We start from the raw sequence: 20708 nt of genomic DNA on the forward strand, positions 1-20708 counted from the left end.
GTTTCTGGCTTCGAGAAACTGAAATACTTTGTGAATTTGCTTGAACTCTTTTATATATAGTTATATATATAAGACATATAAATATACATTTTATATATATATATATATATTTGGCAGTACTGTGGGTTGAATTCAGGGCCTCATGCTTGCCACCACTTAAGCCACTCCACCAGTCCTTTTAGTCTTGGGCATTTTTTGAGATAAGGTCTCACAAACTATTTGCCTGGGCTGGTTGTGAACTGAGATCCTGCTGATCTCTGCTTCTTGAGTAGCAGGATTACAGGCATGAGTCACCAGTACCTGGCAACTTATATATTTTCTTAAAGCAAGAACTTTCCTATTGTAAAAGAAAGAGAACGTAAGTGATATACCCTACTTTAAAGATGGGAATGATGGAACAAACAAAAATATGGATCATAAGCAAAGACAAAATTCTGGCAACATATTCATATTTAGCAACAGTAAAACCTAATTAAATGCAATAATTCAATAAGAATTTGGATTTGACTGGTTTTAAGTCTTGAGAGAGAGAGGTGGCTAATTAACAACGCAGAATTACCTATCATAACATTACAACCTACCTAAATTTGAGCTGAATTTAAGCAGTTCAAATAAATGTGGAGACTCATCAAACCCTGAGCCATAACCTTTTGGTTCCCATAATATATTTCACTCTTAGAAGACAGGAACTCCCTTAATAACTGACTATACATGTCAAGGAGAAATAAGTCCTAAGGGGAATACATGGATATTAGGGAGTTTATTTTTTAAAAATCCATGATATGTTATGTTAAAACAAAAGCCTGATTATATTTTGCATTGTCATATTTGTAATAGTACTAACAAGTTATTGATGAGAATGATTTTCAAGAGCTAGGGATGTAGTTCAGTTAGTAGAGCGCCTACCTACCATGAGCTAGGCCCTGGGATACATTACCAGAATCACAAAAAGAAAAAAAGATTTTCAAATAGCTCAGAAGACAAAATGTAAACACTTTCAAGCTTTGGAGTTTAAAAAATTTTTAAACATAGTCTGAAATTTTAAAAAATATTATCACTTATCTACAATACATTTTCTTAAAACAATGGCACCTGTATATCTTCCAATTCTTTATAGAAAGCCTGTATTAGTAGAAAGTTTTGAAATACAACAGATGATGCAAGTGCCAGTAACAATATATTCTTGCCTTTTCTACACAGGAAATTGCTAGTATTCTTAAAGAATTAATAGGCTCTGGAAAAAGAATCCCACAAAAATTCAAAAGCCACCTAATCAGATTCAGTTTCATTGTCTATCACTTCGAACAGGAATATTTCACTTACTTCTTACAGGAAAGTTTCTAATTAATTAAACAGAATAGGAGAAAAGATAATAGCAAAATATGAAATAACTTCCCAATTATTTGTCAATTATCAGTTGGGCCATTATAGTCTATTTTATGTCTGGAGGTTCCATGAAATTTAAATACAAATGAAAAATGCCCAGGGAAAATGTTACTTTTACATATGTTCTTGCTTTCAATGACAAAGTCTAAAGTATAATTTAATAGGAAGGCAGTACAATAAACTAGTTTTGTTACTGGCCAAATGATGGAGTTTGCTAAATGTTATGTTAAAATTTAAAACAATGAAGGCTAAGATGATGGTAGCATTCTTTAGGTACTTCAAAGCCAGTATCCTTCAAGTTAAAAAGGGGAGAGAGAAAGAGGGAAATGTGCCCATTTAAGATCAAAGCACATTCCTCCAGGACATTTAGTCTTTTAACAATACTTCAGGCTATATTGCAGGAAATTTACTATAATTACCACACAAATTTTGCTTTTTCTGCAGGAAAGCATTGTAGGATTTATATACTCTAGGAGGTGCTATTTAAGAATGAAGATTTTTTAACTGAGAGAATGAGAGTCATGAAGATGTAAAGGAAGTTGATTCAGTATTGACCTTTGTAACTATCAAGTAAAGGACCTCATACATAATAAAAACTTTTGGAAAAACTTGTGAACACCAAATAAATTTGCACTCTTCATTATATAACATTTTAAAGTAGGATAGAAACTATTTTCTTAATTTTCATTTGAAATAAAAAGATAATTTGTAAAAGACACAAACCAGAGATAAACTTAGTATAAATAGCCTACCATAAAACAACCCAAGAATGTACTTGATGGAAATAAATACAGAATTTTAAGGAAGAACCTGGCCCAGCTATTCAACATGCATTATCATAAGGTAGATGATTGGGAAGGCTAGATGCTCCCTCACTCTAGGAAGCGAGCTGGCTAGCTCCAGGTCATGGCTCAATTCTACACCTTCTACTGTGAGACTCCCATTCCTCTTTTCATTTTCAGACCATTTCCCTGGTACCATAAAGTCAACTTTCATTCACATGGCTTTCATCAAGTTATGCTTTTAAATATTATACACTAACATTCCTAAAGCTTTCATTTCTTGCTCCAATTTCTGAATTTTATGCTTCCGTGCACAAATAAACATTGGGCAAAAAAAAAAGTGATAAGTCTGCCTTCTAAACACATAAGCACTGACATTTTTGTTTCCTTAGAGAGGTAGTACTTAAGTACTTTAATGTTTTATTGCATTTTATTTTTCCTTCCTTCCTTCTTCTCTTCCTCCCTCCCTCTCTCTTCTTTTCCTTCTTCTTAAAAGAAAATGTGACTCTGAAAAGAGGATACCTACAGATGGAGGCACTGAAGGCACTGTGCCACTTCAATGGGAAAGGTACTTTGTAAGTAGGTAACCTTGGCTGAGATTTCTCAAATCTCTGTGCAAAAGAGCTTAACATTTATTGCTTCACCTTACCAGGATATGCAGTATGGTGTGGTAATTGGCACATTCCTGCAAAATCAGTTTCTATTAACCTTGACTCCACCCATCTAGACCCTCTCTTATGGTCCTGCCTTTTTCTGCCACTCCATGACTTTCCTTCTGACTTCCTTCTCTTTACACTTTGTAGAGCCACTCTTGGCTCCTTCTTCTTTCTGATGTGCCTTCTTCCACCTCTTTAAAATTGAACATTTACTTTTCTTTCTGACCCTGTGTATAGTTTTCTTTTTGGAGAATTTATCCTGAAAGGGAAAAACATGTTTAACTGATATCTTTATGAGGTAATAAAATTGCAAATTTCATTTTCTATAACTAAGAATGACTTTAATATGACTTACTTAAAGACCTGAAAGTAAACATTATACAAACATATAAATATGGAGTATTTATACTTGTTACAAAAGCAATTTAAGGACTTCCATAATTTTACATTTAAGATTATTGCTATATATATAATTAGAAAGCTTGAAGAGGGCAAATCAGGTATTTTTTTTTCATTATTTAGAGAACACTGTATTAGTTTCTGTAATCAAATTCACATAAATAAGACCTTACATATTTAGCACAGTGCATTGATGGTAAATGTTTAAGGTTTCTATACCAACATGACTATTAATTTCTGACAATGCCAACTCAACATGGTGAACTGGAATACTTTCTTACAAAGTTGATAGCATAGTTAAAGTTTTCAAAAATTCAAGCTATGCGTATGTATGTACATATATATATATGTGTATGCATGTATATATATATATATATACACACACACACACACACACATATATATATGTACACATATATATGTATATCCCAATAATAGCAGAATAGGTATTTTATTAAGAAATGCAAATATAATATTAGGGTGCTTATTAATCTTTATAACTATTGCATTAACATTCAAAATCAACATTGTTTTTTTAAACATTGATATATACAGCAGGCAACCCATAAGAGTTACTACACATGAAAAAATACAAAAGAAACATCTGCTTAATTCTTTCTGTGGGAGCATTTGAAGAAGACACAGACCTCTTAACCTAGGCATTTTGTTTTTCTGATGAGCTAAACAGATATCCAGGGATCTCTCAGATATAATTCTAGAGGAACCTGAAAATCTTAGTAAACAACAGGATATATACGTAAGTGTGACAGTTTGCTCACCTTTCCATCAAAGCGTTTTATTATATATTGATCCAGGCCCAAGTCTGAAAAAGAGAACAAAAAAATTAGCCACTGATTATAACTCCAATGACATGTATAAAATGAAGCTCTCAGTTTTGTTTCCAGTTATTCAGTTAAATACACTGGATGGTTTAAGACCACAGGAATGAATATTCTGACTCACTTTCAGAGCCAAAGGATAAAAGTTAAAGATACCAATTTTTAATTTACATATAAGAACAGTAAGGCTATGAAAAAGTAAAAGTTGCATGTGCAAACCTACTCAACAATAGAGTCAAATAAACTCTGGACTCCTTCAGGATGGCACTAGTTCCATTACATCACCTTGAATTAAGATACAGGATATAAGGGGAGGGGGAATAAAGGATGGAGAGGGTGAATTCAATTATGATTTAGTCTAAGAAATTTTGTAAAACTCACAATGTACCCCCAGTACAACAATAATAAAAAAATTAATAAGAAAAGAAAAAAGATACGGAATATAAGTTTAATTTCAATGCATAATAATTTTTTTGGATCAGCTAAAAGAGCAAAAGAACCTTTGCAACACATCTAAATAATCACAAATAGATCATCTTAATATTACCTTTTGAAGTTGAGTTAAATAACAAATATTTACTTGGGATACCTAGCTTTGAATTCTGAGCACTGTGAAACACTAAGTAAATAAGTAAATACATAAGTGCCCTTGAGGGCAGGGCCTTTTTGTCTTTGCACGCTGCTTTATCCTCAGCATTTGAAACAGTATCTTATCAATAAACAGCCATGAAAGAATGAATATATAACATATCGGCCCTGCACTGAAGATTCACAATTTTGTCAGAGGATTGTGGACGTAGCTTAGTAGCACAGTGCTAAGATCCTGGGTTCCTTCTCCAGACCACATACACACAAGGAAAGATAATTTTGTTAGAAAGACACATAGTTATAATAATATTATGAAGGAGCATGTAAATAGTTCAGTAAGACATAGGAGTTTTGAGAGCGGAAAAACTAGAAAGCGGTTCCCATGTGTGCTTATTTTTCTTGCATAATTATTCAGTTCTTTTTTTCTTCCTCCTGTTTTCATTGTATTTGTGCTAGCTCAGGCATGAATACAGTATCCAAAGTATTATAATAATCACATTATCACTGCTCCCAAAAGAAGCTTTTGCATTTCTGTTTTTGCACATTTGGTTACACATTCTGCTGATCTGAAATGTGCTACCCCTTCTAGAAGTCTGCACTGAACAAATGGAACCAATGCTTATAAAAGAAAACAGGTAATTCAGGAAAGAGAAGGAAATTTTTAAAACAATTCCAATGTGAAGTTTCATACGCAGTCAAGAAGGCATCAGTTAAAATGACAGAATAAGCTTCTATGATAAAAGAACAGAGAACAACAAAAACTGAAAACTTCACCTGTCTCCCCCTATTTTTCAATAAACCATCAAAAGAAAAGGATAAGGCGACCCATACATTGCCAAAGAGACAGCAGGATGGAAAATAGAAAGTGTAAGAGAAAATTATAGAAAAAGACACTAATTCAAGAGGTTTAATACCTTATACAATCTTTCATCATTCACAAAGAGGGAAGAAATAATCCAAAAAGTATTAGCAGAAACTTTTTCAGAACTAAAGAGATATGTAAACTAAAAGAACTTTCCAAGTGTTCTCAGCAAGATAAACACAACCTACCTCTATCCAGTGGATGTTTCTAAAGTTTCAGAATAAAAAGCATAAGAAACTCCTAAAGGTTTCCTGGAAATAAAATTTCCTAGTTCCTTAAAGAGGAATAAGCATTAGTCTAGATTCAGATATCTATGAGTAAGATTTGGTTCAGCAACTGGAGCAGCACTGTTGAAAAGAAATGTATTGTAATAAATACAAATCATACGCAATTTAAAATTCTCTAACAGTTACCTTTAAAAAGACAAAAAGAAATAAGTGAAATTAATTTTAATATTTCATTGAATATATCTAAAATATCATTTCAAGTAGTAATCAAGAGAAAATATCCATAATATTTTACATTATGTAAAACAGATATTTACATATGAAAAGTTAATTTTTATTGTCTTATAAATTAGTTGCTATTGTCCTAATTTGACGAATGAGAGGGTTAAGATTTGGAGGTATTGAATACTTTGCTTAAGTCTGAAAGCAATACCTTTCTTTCAATAATGGATAGAGAAAGTAGACTGAAAATCAGTAAATCAATAAATGGAGGTCAGAGAAAAGTGGGAAAGAAGGACCCCAAAAAGGAGCAAAGAAACTTTTGGGGGTGGTGTTCATTATATTGATGTGGTGGTTTTACTGGTATATACATATAACTAGTATGGAAAAACCCATCAAATACTTTATAAATAGTAAATATATTATATATAATTATTGCTTATTTAGTTAATTATGCCACAATAAAGCAGTTAAAAAGAGAAAATATAAGTCACCAAGGAGAAGACTGATACACTTGAAGGTATTAATATTGACAACTTCTATACATTAAAAATTACCAGACATAGTCCCCAGAAAAGAAAAAGATAACTATAATGCATATAAAAGATTTAAATAGAGTATATAAGATATTTTCACTAATGAAAACAAAATCAAGTAGAGGAATGAGCAGGAAACACTAACAATTCAGAGAAATGGCAAACTGAGTAGTCAATAACATGCACAGATGCTAAGTCTCACTAGCTGTTAGTAAAATGCAAAAGAAAACCACATAGATACAATCATTTACTCATGTAAGTTTGCTAAAAAAATTAAGTTTGGGGCTGAGGGTGTAATTAAGTGATAGAGGGTGTGCTTAGCACATGTGAAGTCCTGGGTTCAATCTCTAACACAAAATAATAAACATTAAAATAGTAACAATTTAAGTCTAATAATATCAAGTGCTGACAGGAATGTAGAGGAGATTTTCATTCATTTGTGGGAAGAGTATAATTTATTATATCTGCTCTGGAAATACATTTGGCAATGTCTAAGGAATGTGAAGAGGAATGGGCTACAAGTCTACTTCCTGGGAGATGCTGAAAATAACTTCTCAAAACTGCAAAAAGAGAGATACAGAAGATCATTCACTATAGTATGAGTTGTAATAAAAAAAAAACTGGCACAGCAGATTATTGTTAAATATTCAGTTTCTTCCCTTTGACCTTCATGGAAAAGTCCCTAACTTTAGGCTCTGTTATGTGACTTGCTTTAATGAATGAGATATTAGCAATTTAGGAGGACAGGCATACTTAAAGTGGCCCTTTGAAGTTAGCTTGCTTTCTTCTATCTCTGTCATCACTATGACAAGAATATATCTTGGACAGTCCTGTAATCTAAAACAAATGATAAGCAGAGCATGTCATAGCCTAGATTCACCAACTCCTAGCCTATCTACAGAGCCAAGTCTGCTAAGATCAGAACAGTATACCTTATGTGACCTTCAGATACATGAGCTAAATAAATGTTTTTTGTTACTGACATTTTGTGGTTGCTTGTTACACAGCAACAGCTAGCTGATAAAATTAGAAACAAGTTAAATGTCCACCTATTGGAACATGGATAAATTAAATACTGGGACATTTATAAATTTATACAAGTGATATTCATTACTATATAGCACTGAAAATGAAAAGAATAGCTACATACAAACATACACATAAATATACACATAACATAAGCATGGGAAATGTAGAAGTTGTGCTGCAATAACACTATTAAAATCTCAGTGGCGGTAAGGGCAAGGGAGATTCCAGGATGGCAGCTAGAGCGAGGAAGCAGAAAGTGAGCTTCCTAAAGTAAAATCTTGGAGAGACGCTGGAGATACACATTAAAGGACAAACCACTGAGAAGAAGCAAAACTTTGACTCCTCCACACCTCCAGCCCACGCATAGCATCTCCACTTCACATTAAACGGAGAAACCAGGAGGGCTCCCACACAGCCGCCCGACGCGAGCACCCAGACCACTTGGAAAGACGCAGACCACAAGGTGAGCTAAGCGGCACACGGTACTCCCACAGACAGCCCTGGGCCAGATCAGCATAGCCCCCTGGACAGACCGACCCCCACCCAGGGAAAAAAGAAAAAAAACCTGAATAATAAGCAATAACAACAAAAAAGACACGTAGCAAAGAGGGCGGGGCACCCTGAGTGCCAAAGGGGAGGAGGGGAAATCCCTCACGGAACTGTAAATAAACAAGCTGGCTGGAGAAGGCAGGAGCAGCAGCACACAAACAGCAACCAGGAGCAGGAAAGCTTGTTAAAGTGGCAGTGGGAGGAAAACTCCACAGGAGAGGGGGGAAGACCCACTTCCCATGTGAACAGTAAATAAACATGCAGCCCTAAGAAAGCTGGTGCAGTTGTCACCTCCCCCAGTATGCTTGGAAAGGGGAAAGCTTGTAGCAGTGGCTCACGCAAGGGAGAACTCTAAGTAAACAAAGCCTGCAGGGCCAGGTGAGTGTTAAGCTCATTTCTGAGATCTGCATGAATAACGCCTCCAGCAATAGCTGGCTGACAGTAGTGGGCAGGTGAGCCACAGCCTCAGACAGCCATTCACAGAACTGTCTCCAGACTCTTTTTTTTTTTCCTCTCTTCCTTTGATGAGACAACAACCGAACTATACCTGCATGCTGAAAAACTTACTGAAAATGTATTGCATTTGAACTTGGGAGACTTTATGGTGTTTTTTTTGTTTTGTTTTGTTTTGGTTTTTTTGGTTTTTTCCCCTTTGATGAGACAACAACAGAACTACTTTTGAGACACCATCTCCAGGATTGGAGGCTGAGGAACTAACACCAAAATTATTAAGACCGAAACTTTATTGCATTTGAACTTGGAGATTTTTTTTTTCAATCCTCTTTCTGTCCCTCTAATGCCTGTTCAGCTTACTGTTGATTAGTACACTATCTATCCCTGTTTATATCTTTGAAATTTTTTTGTTTGCTTGTTTGTTTTGGTTTTTTTACTTGTTTATTTGTTTTTCCCTTTCTTTAACTTCCTTGCTTTCCCTCTCCTCTCACCCTTCCATTCTAAATATCACCATTGTTATTATTACAAGCTAGAAAATACTTAATTGCACACAGTACAGGGAAGGGCAATGATGGGAAGACAGAAAAAACAGGGAAACCATTTTCCCCACAGCAAAAAATTAGAACAGGAACCAGAGGGAAATGACAAAAACAGATACTCAGATCCAGACTCCAACAAAATAACCAAAGAACCCAATGAAGCCCACAAGAATAATCTAAAAGAAGAAATACTACAGGTAATCAATGAGAATTTTATAGAGATGATACTGGATATGGTCAACCAAAATGTACAGGAGACACTCAAGAAATTCAAAGACAACAAAAATAGAGAATTTGAAAAAGCACAAGAAGAAATAAAAGAAACCAAAGAAGCACTATATAAACACCACAGTGGAACAAAGAACACGATTAATAAATAGATAAACAAACTCAGGACAAAAATAGACAACATTAAAGAGGAAAAGACTCAGGATATGGAAAATCAAAAAAAGAACGAAACAGAATTGCAAAACAAAATGGAAGGCCTATCCAGCAGAATAGAACAAACAGAAGACAGAATCTCAGAACTCGAAGATGAAATGGTAATTAAAGGAAAAACCAAAGAACTATTAATTAAACACCTCAAGACCTGTGAAAAGAAAATGCAAGAAATCAATGACTCCATCAAAAGACCAAACCTGAGAATCATGGGCATTGAAGAAGGAGAAAAGGTGCAAGCAAGGGAATGCGTGATATGTTCAACAAAATAAAACAGAAAATTTCCCAAATCTATTCCCATACAGATGCAAGAGGCCTCGAGAACACCAAACAGACCAGACCAAAATAGATCTACTCCACAGCATATTATCATTAAAACAACAAATACAGAAACTAGAGAAAGAATACTGAAGGCTGTAAGAGAGAAAAAACAAATAACATACAAAGGCAAACCCATCAAAATCACAGCAGACTTCTCAACAGAAACATTAAAAGCAAGAACAGCATGGGGTGAGATCTGGGCCCTGAATGAAAGTAATTTCAACCCCAGGATACTCTACCCAGCAAAACTATCATTCAAAATAGATGGAGCAATAAAAGTCTTCCATGATCAGCAAAGCCACCACTACAAAAGATTCTTGAAGGGATTCTGCACACAGAAAGTGAAACCCAACATAACCATGAAAAGGCAGGCAGCACCAAACTACAGGAAAAGAAAAAGCAAGAAAGTAGAGAGTAACCTCAACTTAGGTACACACAATCAAACCTTCAAACAACTAAGACAACTAAGACAACCACATACCTATCAGTACTAACACTTAATGTTACTGGACTTAATTCCCCCATCAAAAGGGGAAAGTTTGATGAACTGTATTAAAAAGGAAGATCCAACAATTTGTTGCTTACAGGAGACCCATATCACCGACAGAAATAAGCATAGGCTTAGGATGAAAGGCTGGAAGATTTACCACACCAATGACCCTCAAAAACAGGCAGGAGTAGCAATACTTATCTCTGACAAAGTAGACTTCAAACCTACATTGATCAAACAAGATAAAGAAGGACATTCCATACTAATAAAAGGGGAAATAGACCAAAAGGAAATAACAATTATCAACCTATAATGTGCTCAATGTCAACACACCCAATTTCATCAAACATACCCTGAAGGACCTAAAAACATTATTAATTCCAACACAGTGGTTGTGAGAGACTTTAACACCCCATTATCATCGATAGATAGGTCATCCAAACAAAAAATCAATAAAGAAATCCTAGATCTAAAATATACAATAGATCAAATGGACCTACTTGATGTCTACAGAACATATCATACAACTTCTACACAATATACATTCTTCTCAGCAGCCCCTGGAACCTTCTCCAAAATAGAACATATCCTAGGGCACAAAGCAAGCCTCAGCAAATATAAGAAAATAGAAATTATACCATGCATTCTATCTGATCACAAAGCAATAAAACTAGAACTCAACAACAAAAGTAAAGACAAAAAACATGCAAACAGCTGGAAACTGAGTAACTCATTGCTTAATGAACAATGGGTCATTGATGAAATAAAAGAGGAAATTAAAAAGTTCCTGAAGTCAATGAAAATGAAAACTCAACCTACTGGAACCTATGGGACACAGCAAAGGCAGTCCTGAGAGGAAAGTTTATAGCCATGAATCCATATATTAAAAAGACTGGAAGATCCCAAATCAATGACCTAATAATACATCTCAAACTCCTAGAAAAATAAGAACAAGCAAATCCCAAAACAAATAGAAGGAGAGAAATAATAAAAATAAGACCTGAAATCAATGAAATAGAAACCAAAAAAACCATACAAAGAATTAATGAAACAAAAAGTTGGTTCATTGAAAAAATAAACAAGATCGACAGACCCCAGGCAAACCTGACTAAAATGAGGAGAGAAAAAACCCAAATTAGTAGAATCAAGAATGCAAAAGGGGAGATAACAGCAAACACCATAGAAGTCCAGGAAGTCATCAGAGACTACTTCAAGAACCTATATTCAATTAATTTCAAAAATCTTAAAGAAATGGACAGATTTCTAGATATATATGATCATCCAAAACTGAATCAAGAGGATATTAATCACCTGAATAGATCTATAACACAAAATGAAATTGAAGCAGCAATCAAGAGTCTCCCCAAAAAGAAAAGTCCAGGACCTGATGGATTCTCTGCTGAATTCTATCAGACCTTTAAAGAAGAACTGACACCAACCCTCCTTAAACTGTTCCACAAAAAAGAAAGGGAAAGAAAACTGCCTAACTCATTTTATGAAGCCAGTATTACACTTATCCCCAAACCAGGCAAAGACACCTCCAAAAAGGAGAACTATAGGCTAATATCTTTAATGAACATTGATGCAAAAATCCTCAATAAAATAATGGCAAACCGAATTCAGCAACACATCAAAAAGATCATTCACCACGACCAAGTAGGCTTCATCCCAGGGATGCAGGGGTGGTTCAACATATGAAAATCAGTAAATGTAATAAACCACATTAACAGAAGCAAAGACAAAAACCACTTGATCATCTCAATAGATGCAGAAAAAGCCTTTGCTAAGACCCAACACCATTTCATTATAAAAGCGCTAAGAAAACTAGGAATAGAAGGAAAGTACCTCAACATCATAAAAGCTATATATGACAAACCTACAGCCAGCATTATACTTACGGAGAAAAACTGAAACCATTCCTTCTCAAATCAGGAACTAGACAAGGATACCCACTATCTCCACTCCTATTCAACATAGTACTGGAATTCCTAGCCAGAGCAATTAGGCAAGAAGAAGGAATAAAAGGAATACAAATAGGTAAAGAAACTGTCAAAATATCCCTATTTGCAGATGACATGATCCTATACCTTAAAGACCCAAAAAACTCTACTCAGAAGCTCCTAGACACCATCAACAGCTATAGCAAGGTAGTAGGATATAAAATCAACATAGAAAAATCATTAGCATTTATATACACTAATAATGAACAAACTGAGAAAGAATATATGAAAACAATTCCATTTACAATAGTCTCAAAAAAAATCAAATACCTATGAATAAAAAAAAAAATCTCAGTGGCTCACAACTAAGAAGGTTTTGTTATGTTACATATTTATTATAGCTTGGCTGTGACTCTACTCCACATGATCTGTAATCCGAGACCCAGGCAGATAGAGCAATCTCTATCTGGAACATAGCAGAGGAAATGGTAATGACAATAAAGGTAGTCTCTATATTCCTTGTGTATTTGAAAAGAAATTCAAAGTCCAATTTAATACCTAAATAAGTTGGTTCCCTCCCTATACAGAAAAGAAGGAAAGGGAGTGGGAGGAAAAAAGGGGCAAAATTATTTTAAAAAAGTATTTAAGTTATTAGTTAGCACTAATTATCTGTACATTTAAAAATGGTTAAATTGGTAATTTTATGTACTTCTTATGTCAATTTTTTAAAAGAGACATAGTCAGCATGTTAACAACACAGATCTCCTCCCATCCCCTCTTTCAACATATTATGTCTTCCTCATTTCAAACCTCTACTCCTTGTCACCAGTTTAGACAATTACAATTCTTTGAACCCAAGCTATCCTACTATTAAACCAGTTCACCAACAAGACAATGGAGCAACATAAACCAATAAACATGCCATCTCTGCCTAAATGTAAAAGTTGAGACAATTTCACTCCACAAAGAGACACTCACATACATGTTCAGCAGGTTTCACCACTGTTAACTTGAATTATCACAAGTGGCTATTTTAATGAATTCAGATTGTGCAAGTCGTGACTGACAGACTTCAAGGCAATTTCATAATTAGATGAAGCCCATTTTCTGTGATTCACACAAAATATATTTGTAGAACATATATAATTTAGATTATAACATAACAAATCATAATAAAACACCCAGAGGAATAAGAGCATTATCTTAATCTTAAGCAAGTATTAATGCTTGTCTGTCCTTTAGTCAGAGTCCAGAGTCTGAATGGCAAAATATCAGCTACCTCTTTATCAGCTTTTACAAACAGTCTATAACAATCTATGTCTTGGCCTTTACTAAATGTTAATCTTTTATATAATCAAAGATGGCTCAGTTTCAGATTTCAGCAATATATCGTAATATATTTAACTTTGGGGTATACGTCTGATACTTTGAATTGGTATACAAAGGTCATGAAACTGTGGTGGTTGGCTGGGCATGGTGGCTCAACCCTGCAATCCTAGCTACTAGTAATCCTAGTAGAGACTGAGAGGATAGCAGTTTGAGCTCAGCCCAGACAAAAAGTTTGTGGTACTCCATCTCAACCAGTGGCTTGATGCACGCTTGTCATCTCAGCTACGCAGAGAAGCACAAACAGGAGGATTGTGGTCTAGGACAGCCTGGGTATAATGCAAGATCCTATCTCAAAAATAACAAAAAAAGGTTGGTGGAGTGGCTCAAGTAATAAAAAACCTGCCTAGCAAGCACAGGGCCCTGAGTTCAATTCCCTATACCACTAAAAAAAATTTATGATGATTGATGAATCCAGGACACAATGGCTATCAGATACCTAAACCCCAAATTTTTCTTCAGATAAAATTATTAGGAGTGGTTAGCTATTTCTACAACTGTAACAGATCCAAGAACTAATTTAGTTTGACCTTCCTATTTGACTTCAACTTACATATTTCCCCCTTAAATCTTGCTCAGCAGATACTCTGAAGTCATTCATATCAGCAGGTTAATCGAAACACAATAATATTAGGAAAGAGCTCCCATTTACTGACCACTTGCTTTGTTTTGGATACTGTTCTTAATACATATCACTATTTCTCTCAATCTTCCTAACAGAAGTTGGCAAACTGTAGCCATCAGGCCAAATCCAGCCAATCAACTGTTGTTGGTGGTGGTGTTCTCTTTTTCCTTTACTAAGCCAAGAATAGTATTCATCATTTTGCGTCTTGGCCTGTCAAACCTTAAATATTTACTATCTGGGCTTTTAAGAAAAAAATCTACTGTTCTCTGTATAAGGGCACATCAGCTGATGTCTAAAAATATTAATATCATTAGAAGGTGCTTAGATTTCAGAACCCTTGTACTAGGAACCCAAGATAATGACATATTGATTTTTAGAGAAAGAATATCATGACTCACAGATTCCATGTAAATACAACCCAAGTTCAGTGCCCACATAATATCAGGGGTCAGCAAGTTTCTTCAGCAAAAGGACCATCAGTAGTAAATGATTCAGTTTTATAGGACACATATGGTCTCTATTATAACTCCTCAACTCTCCTATAGCTCAAAAGCTATAAATGAATGGCTATGTCCATAAAACTTTTTATGAACACTGAAGTTTGAATTTCATATAATTTTTGGGTGTCACAAAATATTCTTCTTGTGATTTTTCCCCCACTCATTCAAAAATATAGAAACTATTCTCTGCTCATTGGCTGTACAGAAAAAGGCAGTTGTAGTTGGGCAACTCCTATTCTGTAAGAAACAGCATTACAGGAGATTGAAAGTTAAAGGAAAATACAGTAGGTAAGTGGAGAAAACATTACTGCAAAGATGTTTTAAAAATATATTTACTGTACTATATAACCAAGTGTACGCTACCTAAAGGGGCTGTAGGTAAGATTATCTTCAAAGGCATGAAGGGTCATCATAGAAAATATGGAGTCTAGGACAACTAAATCATGATAAATCTGTTTCCCCCTTTCACACCCTTTTTTCCTACCATAAAGATGAATAGGGTCAGCCAGTTAGCTATAGGTAGAAAGGAAATAGGGATTATTTTCACAATAGGGTTGCTTTGCTTTGAGCAAAGCTCAAGTTTTTGTATATGGAACTGTTAAAACTCTGCCCATGCTGCTGATTACCTAAATCATTGACTGTCTATGCAGAACTAGTTATGCTATAACAACGCGAACCTGAAACAACTGCTTGATTCACTATACCCAGGATGACACACAGACTTTACAGAAAGGTAGATGAGACATATTCAAGTCACATAGAATATTTTTTTTCCTTTTAATGTGATTCCTACTTAACTATGATCACTCTACAGTTTTTTTTATATTCCGTATAGCATTTTTATTCTATGAATTCATTAGTTCCTTATTCATTTTCAAACTGCTTCACTTTAAGGCTTTATGTAGTGTATGCTTCGTGATTATTTTTGAGCAGTTCTAAAACTTAAACTTACAAATTTAGATCTGTTGGGTATCCTGGGATACGGTGAAGTCATAACAAAACAAAGTGAAATATGAGCTACTGGCTAGAGGCCAGCCATCTGATGACAGAAATTCAAACGAAAATCTACAGTCTCACTCTTCTTTATTTCAACTCATATAGAAATAATATGTACTTTACTTCTGCTATGTCATTTGTGGGAAATCCTGTTAATGAGCAAATTAAAAGCCAATTTTCCATTGAATATTATTTTAATATATCAGACTTTCCCCTCAGGATTATCATCTTACAGGAAAAGCAACTATTCATTATTGTGGCTTTTCATGAAAACCAAAAATGTACTTGGCATATAAGACATTTGGCGACTCTTCTATATATAATAGATCTTCCAATAATTAAAAGATGGGGTTGGGGAATGTAGCTTAGTGGTGGAGCACTTTTGCATGGCATGCTCAAAGTTGTGGCTTCAATTCCCAGTACCCCGAAAGTAAACAAATAATATATATACATACACACTATGTATGTATGTACACACACACACACACACACACACACACACATATTATAAAGTTAAATGCCAGAATGTATGGAGGCAACTAGAACACAAGTATTTCCCAACGGATAAAAATAACATTTCTTAAATGACAAAATAATCTTCAGTGGCCTGTCTAAAGTCTTGCTCATTTTCATTATCATACTTGAAACAAAATATATTCTTTAAAGTTACTGACAGAAGTTAGATTTTATCTGTATAATAATTTGACAGGAATAAAAATATTTTACTATCATAAAATCTGGAGAATACCCTGCAATCCTTTACTTTCTTCCTTCCACATTTCACAAAATAAGGTGCTAAAGCAAATGAAAAGGATCTAAATCTAAAGTTCAATGTAATTAATAGAAGCTTTGATATCTCTTGCTTTCTTATTATAAAAGAGTTTATTTTATGAAAGCAGAAATTAATTGTATTCCTGAATCTATAGCAGATAGTTAATCAATCAATACTTGTTGAATGAACATATATGAAGTCTATTAGAAAATAAAGGAATATAGCCAGGCTTGGTGGCACATGTCTATAATCCCTGGATTTGGGAGGATGAAGTAGGAGTATTTTGATTTCAAGGCCAGCCTGGGCTACATAATGAGACCCTGTCTCAAAAACATAAATAAAGTAAAATAAAGGAACATACAAGGAAGAATAAAATACTTTCCTATTAGTTCATTCAGAGAATGACCTTTTTGGTACCATTCTTTTTAGGTACTTTCTATGTGGGTGAAACACCAAGGATTGAGGAACATGTTAAAATACACCATAGGGATGAAATCAGTAAAATGCAGAATGTGGGAAATCCTGTAATTCAAATGACCTACATCCTTTCAAAAATGAATGTCCAACTTAGGCTTCCTAAAAAGTAGGGAATCAGTGTGGTCTGGGGAAAGTGAAACACAGGAGGGAGGAAAGCCATTTGAAGGGTGTGTTACTGAGCTAATCAGCACTATAGAGAACACCAGGGCTCAATTCTTCCTAGGCTACCTGAGAAGCCATAGTTTGTGTATCAGAACAGATCATTCAACACAGTTGGAGAAGAGAGTACACTTTGGGCACAAATTCATTTATGCTTCCAGTACATGTTTTACACATGGCCTGAAGGTAATTTTATACAACATTTTCAGTGTATCTATGTTTTGACTGCTACCTACCACATGAAGTCAGGTGTGCAATTTTCCAATTGTGGTGTCAGGTTGGGCAAAATGTTTCAGATTTTGGAGCATTTGGAATACAGATTTTAGATTAGGGATGTTCAACTTGTATTGGCTTGTATATTTATCTATGATGTTACCTTCAGTGGTGTTTAATATTTTAAAATTTGCTTTATGACTTGAGTTACCATCTAGTGTCCTTTTACTTCAGCCACAAGCAGTCTCTTTAGAATTTTCTAAATGCTAGTTCTACTAGCAACAAACTACCTAAGGTTTTGTTTCTCTGGAAATGCCTTATTTTCTCCTTCTGAAACTCCTATGATGCATGTGCTGGTATACTGCTATGGTTTCCTACCTGAACTTCCTTAGGGGTGGTTATTATTAAGTTGTTTTGTTCCTGCTAATGGGTCAAACTTTCTTTGTTGGTGTGCTGTGTAATTTTTTTATTAAAAACTGAGTATTTTAAATATTTTAAGCCTGGAATTCAGATTCTCCCCTCTTCTCAGGGTTTGATGTTGCTGCTGTTGAAAACTGTAGTAAAAGTTTCTTCAGTGACTTTTCCAAAGTATTTTTGAAAAGATTTTATTCTTTGTCATATGTCATCCTGCAGTTTCTGTTCTAATTATTACCTAAGTAGTCATCAAATGGCCTGATAAAGATTTCCTTAAATTCTGGAACAAAAAACAATGGGGAGAAAAGAAAAGGGAAAGGAAGACAGAAGAAAAGGGAAAGAAAGGCAAGCAAAGGCAAGGGAAACCTCACCCCGTGTTTGCAAACTGGCTCTAGGCTCAGGCTCAGGCCACACATAACTCTGCATTAACTTTTACCTCCTGCATGCATGGAGTGCAAAGGTCAGTAAGAGATACAAGCCCACTCAATTCTTTTCTGAGCATATCTCGCCCAAAGCATCATGCTATGCTACAGATTCCTCAGGAGACATGGGATAACCCTTAAAAAATCTACTCCCCAAAAGGTCTTCCTCCTCACGCTCACCCTTCCCATGATGTTCAGTCTGTCTGCTGCTTCTCCCATTTGCTATAGGTAGTATACTCCTAAGATGAAAAAGGGAGAAAGAAAAGAACAAACAGTACTCCAATCAACCAAGAAAAAAAAACGAGCAAAATTATAGGAATCAGCAAATACCTCTCAGAAACTCTAAATTAATTCTCCAATTAAAAGAGAGAGACTGCTGATTGAATTAAAAAATATAATAAAATCCAACTGTTTGTTTTCTGTAAGGAAAACACCTCGCTGGCAAAGACATAGACAGACTGGAAGTGAAAGGATAGAAAATAATATAACAAGAAGTGGAAGCCGAAAGTAGGCAGGAATAGTTACACTCATATCTGATAAAGTAAACTTCAAGCCAAATTTAGTCAGAAGAGATAAAGAAGATTACTACATATTAATAAATGGGAAAAATCCATCAATATTATACCAACTGTAAATATATATATATACTGAATGTTGGTGTACCCAATTTCATTAAAAAAAAAAAACAGTACTTGACATAAAAGGACAGACAGGTCCAGATATACTGGGCTGGGGAGAGGCTTAAGTGGTAGAGTGCCTTCCTAGCAAGCGTGAGGCCCTGAGTTCAAACCCCAGTACCACAAAAACAAAAAACCCTAAACACTCCACTAGGAAACTCTTAGATTTGATACAACTTTATCAAGTAGAAGACACAAAGTCAATATACAAAAATCAGTAGCTTTTCTATATACCAATAAAGAACATGTTGAGAAAGAAATCAAGAAAATAGTTCCATTTGAAATAGCATTAGAAAAATACCTAGGGATAAATCTAACCAAATAGGTGAAAAACCTCTACAATGAAAAATGATAAAACACTAAAGAAAGAATGTAAAGACACTAGACAATGGAAAGACCTCCCATGTTCATGTTTTCACACAATTAATATTATGAAAATGGCTACATCAAAAGTGATCTCTGAGTCAATGCAGTCCACTTCAAAATTCTAATGACATTCTTCATAAAAACAAAAAAACAATCCTACAATTCACAGGGAAGCACAAAAGGCCCTGAGTAGCCAAAGCAATCATGAGCAGAAAGAGCAATGCTGAAGGTATCACAATATCTGATTTCAAATCACACAGATCCAAACAAAAACAGCATGGTACTGAGACATAGACCAATGAAATAAAATAGAGGACCCAGAAATAAGTCCATGTAGCTAGAGACATCAGATTCTCTACAAAGGTACCAAAAATATATGTTGGAGAAAAGATAGTTTCTTCAACAAATGGAGTTGGGAAAACTAGATATCCATATGTAGAAGACTGAAACTAGATCTCTGTCTCTCACTCTGTTTGGATCAAAGACCTTAATTTAAGACCTGAAGCTTTAAAATTACTGCAGAAAAACACTTAAGGATATAGGCATAGGCAATGACTTTCTGAATAGAACTGCAATAGCTCAGTAAATAAGAGCAAGAATTGACAAATGGGATTGAATCAAATTAAAAGGCTCCTGTACATCGTATGAAACAATTACCAGAGTGAAGAGATAGCCTACAGAATTGGAGAAAATCTTTGCCAGCTATTCATCTGACAAGGAATTAATACCCATAATTTATAAAGAACTAAAATAATTAAACATCCATGGACTGGGGGGTATAGCAAGCATGAGGCCCTGAGTTCAAAAAATTAAACACCCAAAGAACAAACAATCCAATCAATAAACAGGCAAATGAACTGAATGAATAGTTCCCAAAAGAAGTACAAATGTCCAATAAGTACACAAAAAAAGTTCAATATCCTTATCCACAAAGGAAATGCAAATCAAAACTGCATTGAGATTGCATTTCACCCAAATCAGAATGGCTATTATCAAGAAAACGAAAAACAAGAAATGCTGGCAGGGTGTGGGGAAAAGAAACCCTTATACACTGTCAGTGGGAATATAAATTAGTGTAGCCACTATGGAAATCAGCATGGAGGTTCCTCAAAAAACTAAAAATAGAACTACAGTATGACCCAGATATACCATTCCTGGGCATATACCTAAAGAAATCAAAGTTAATACACAATAGAGATATTAGCATACCCATGTTTATTGTGGCATTATTCACAAAAGCCAAGTTATGGAGTCAGCCTACATGCCTACTCAACAGGTACATGGATAAAGAAAGTGTGGTATATATATTTACCATAGAGTATCATTCAGCCATAAAGAATAAAATTATGAGGCTGAGTGCGGTGACTCAAGCCTATAATCCTAGCTACTTCAAAGCTGGAGTTCGGAAGGATCACAGTTTGGGGCCAGCTTGGGCAAAAGACCCCATC

The 20708-nt window shown here is 34.9% G+C and overlaps 1 protein-coding gene across 6 annotated transcripts in view; it reads right to left on the reverse strand.

Moving 5' to 3' along the window:
• Micu1 (mitochondrial calcium uptake 1) overlaps nt 1-20708 on the reverse strand; it is a 202379-nt gene that overhangs the window by 103493 nt on the left and 78178 nt on the right. For all 6 annotated transcript variants that reach the window (XM_074079103.1, XM_074079097.1, XM_074079098.1 and 3 more), the window contains one exon: nt 4003-4046. In XM_074079103.1, the coding sequence (XP_073935204.1) occupies nt 4003-4046 (44 nt within the window). The remainder of the gene's footprint in view (nt 1-4002; nt 4047-20708) is intronic.

The sequence above is a fragment of the Castor canadensis genome, chromosome 7 (genome assembly GCF_047511655.1).
Source record: "Castor canadensis chromosome 7, mCasCan1.hap1v2, whole genome shotgun sequence".
NCBI classification, from domain to species: domain Eukaryota; kingdom Metazoa; phylum Chordata; class Mammalia; order Rodentia; family Castoridae; genus Castor; species Castor canadensis.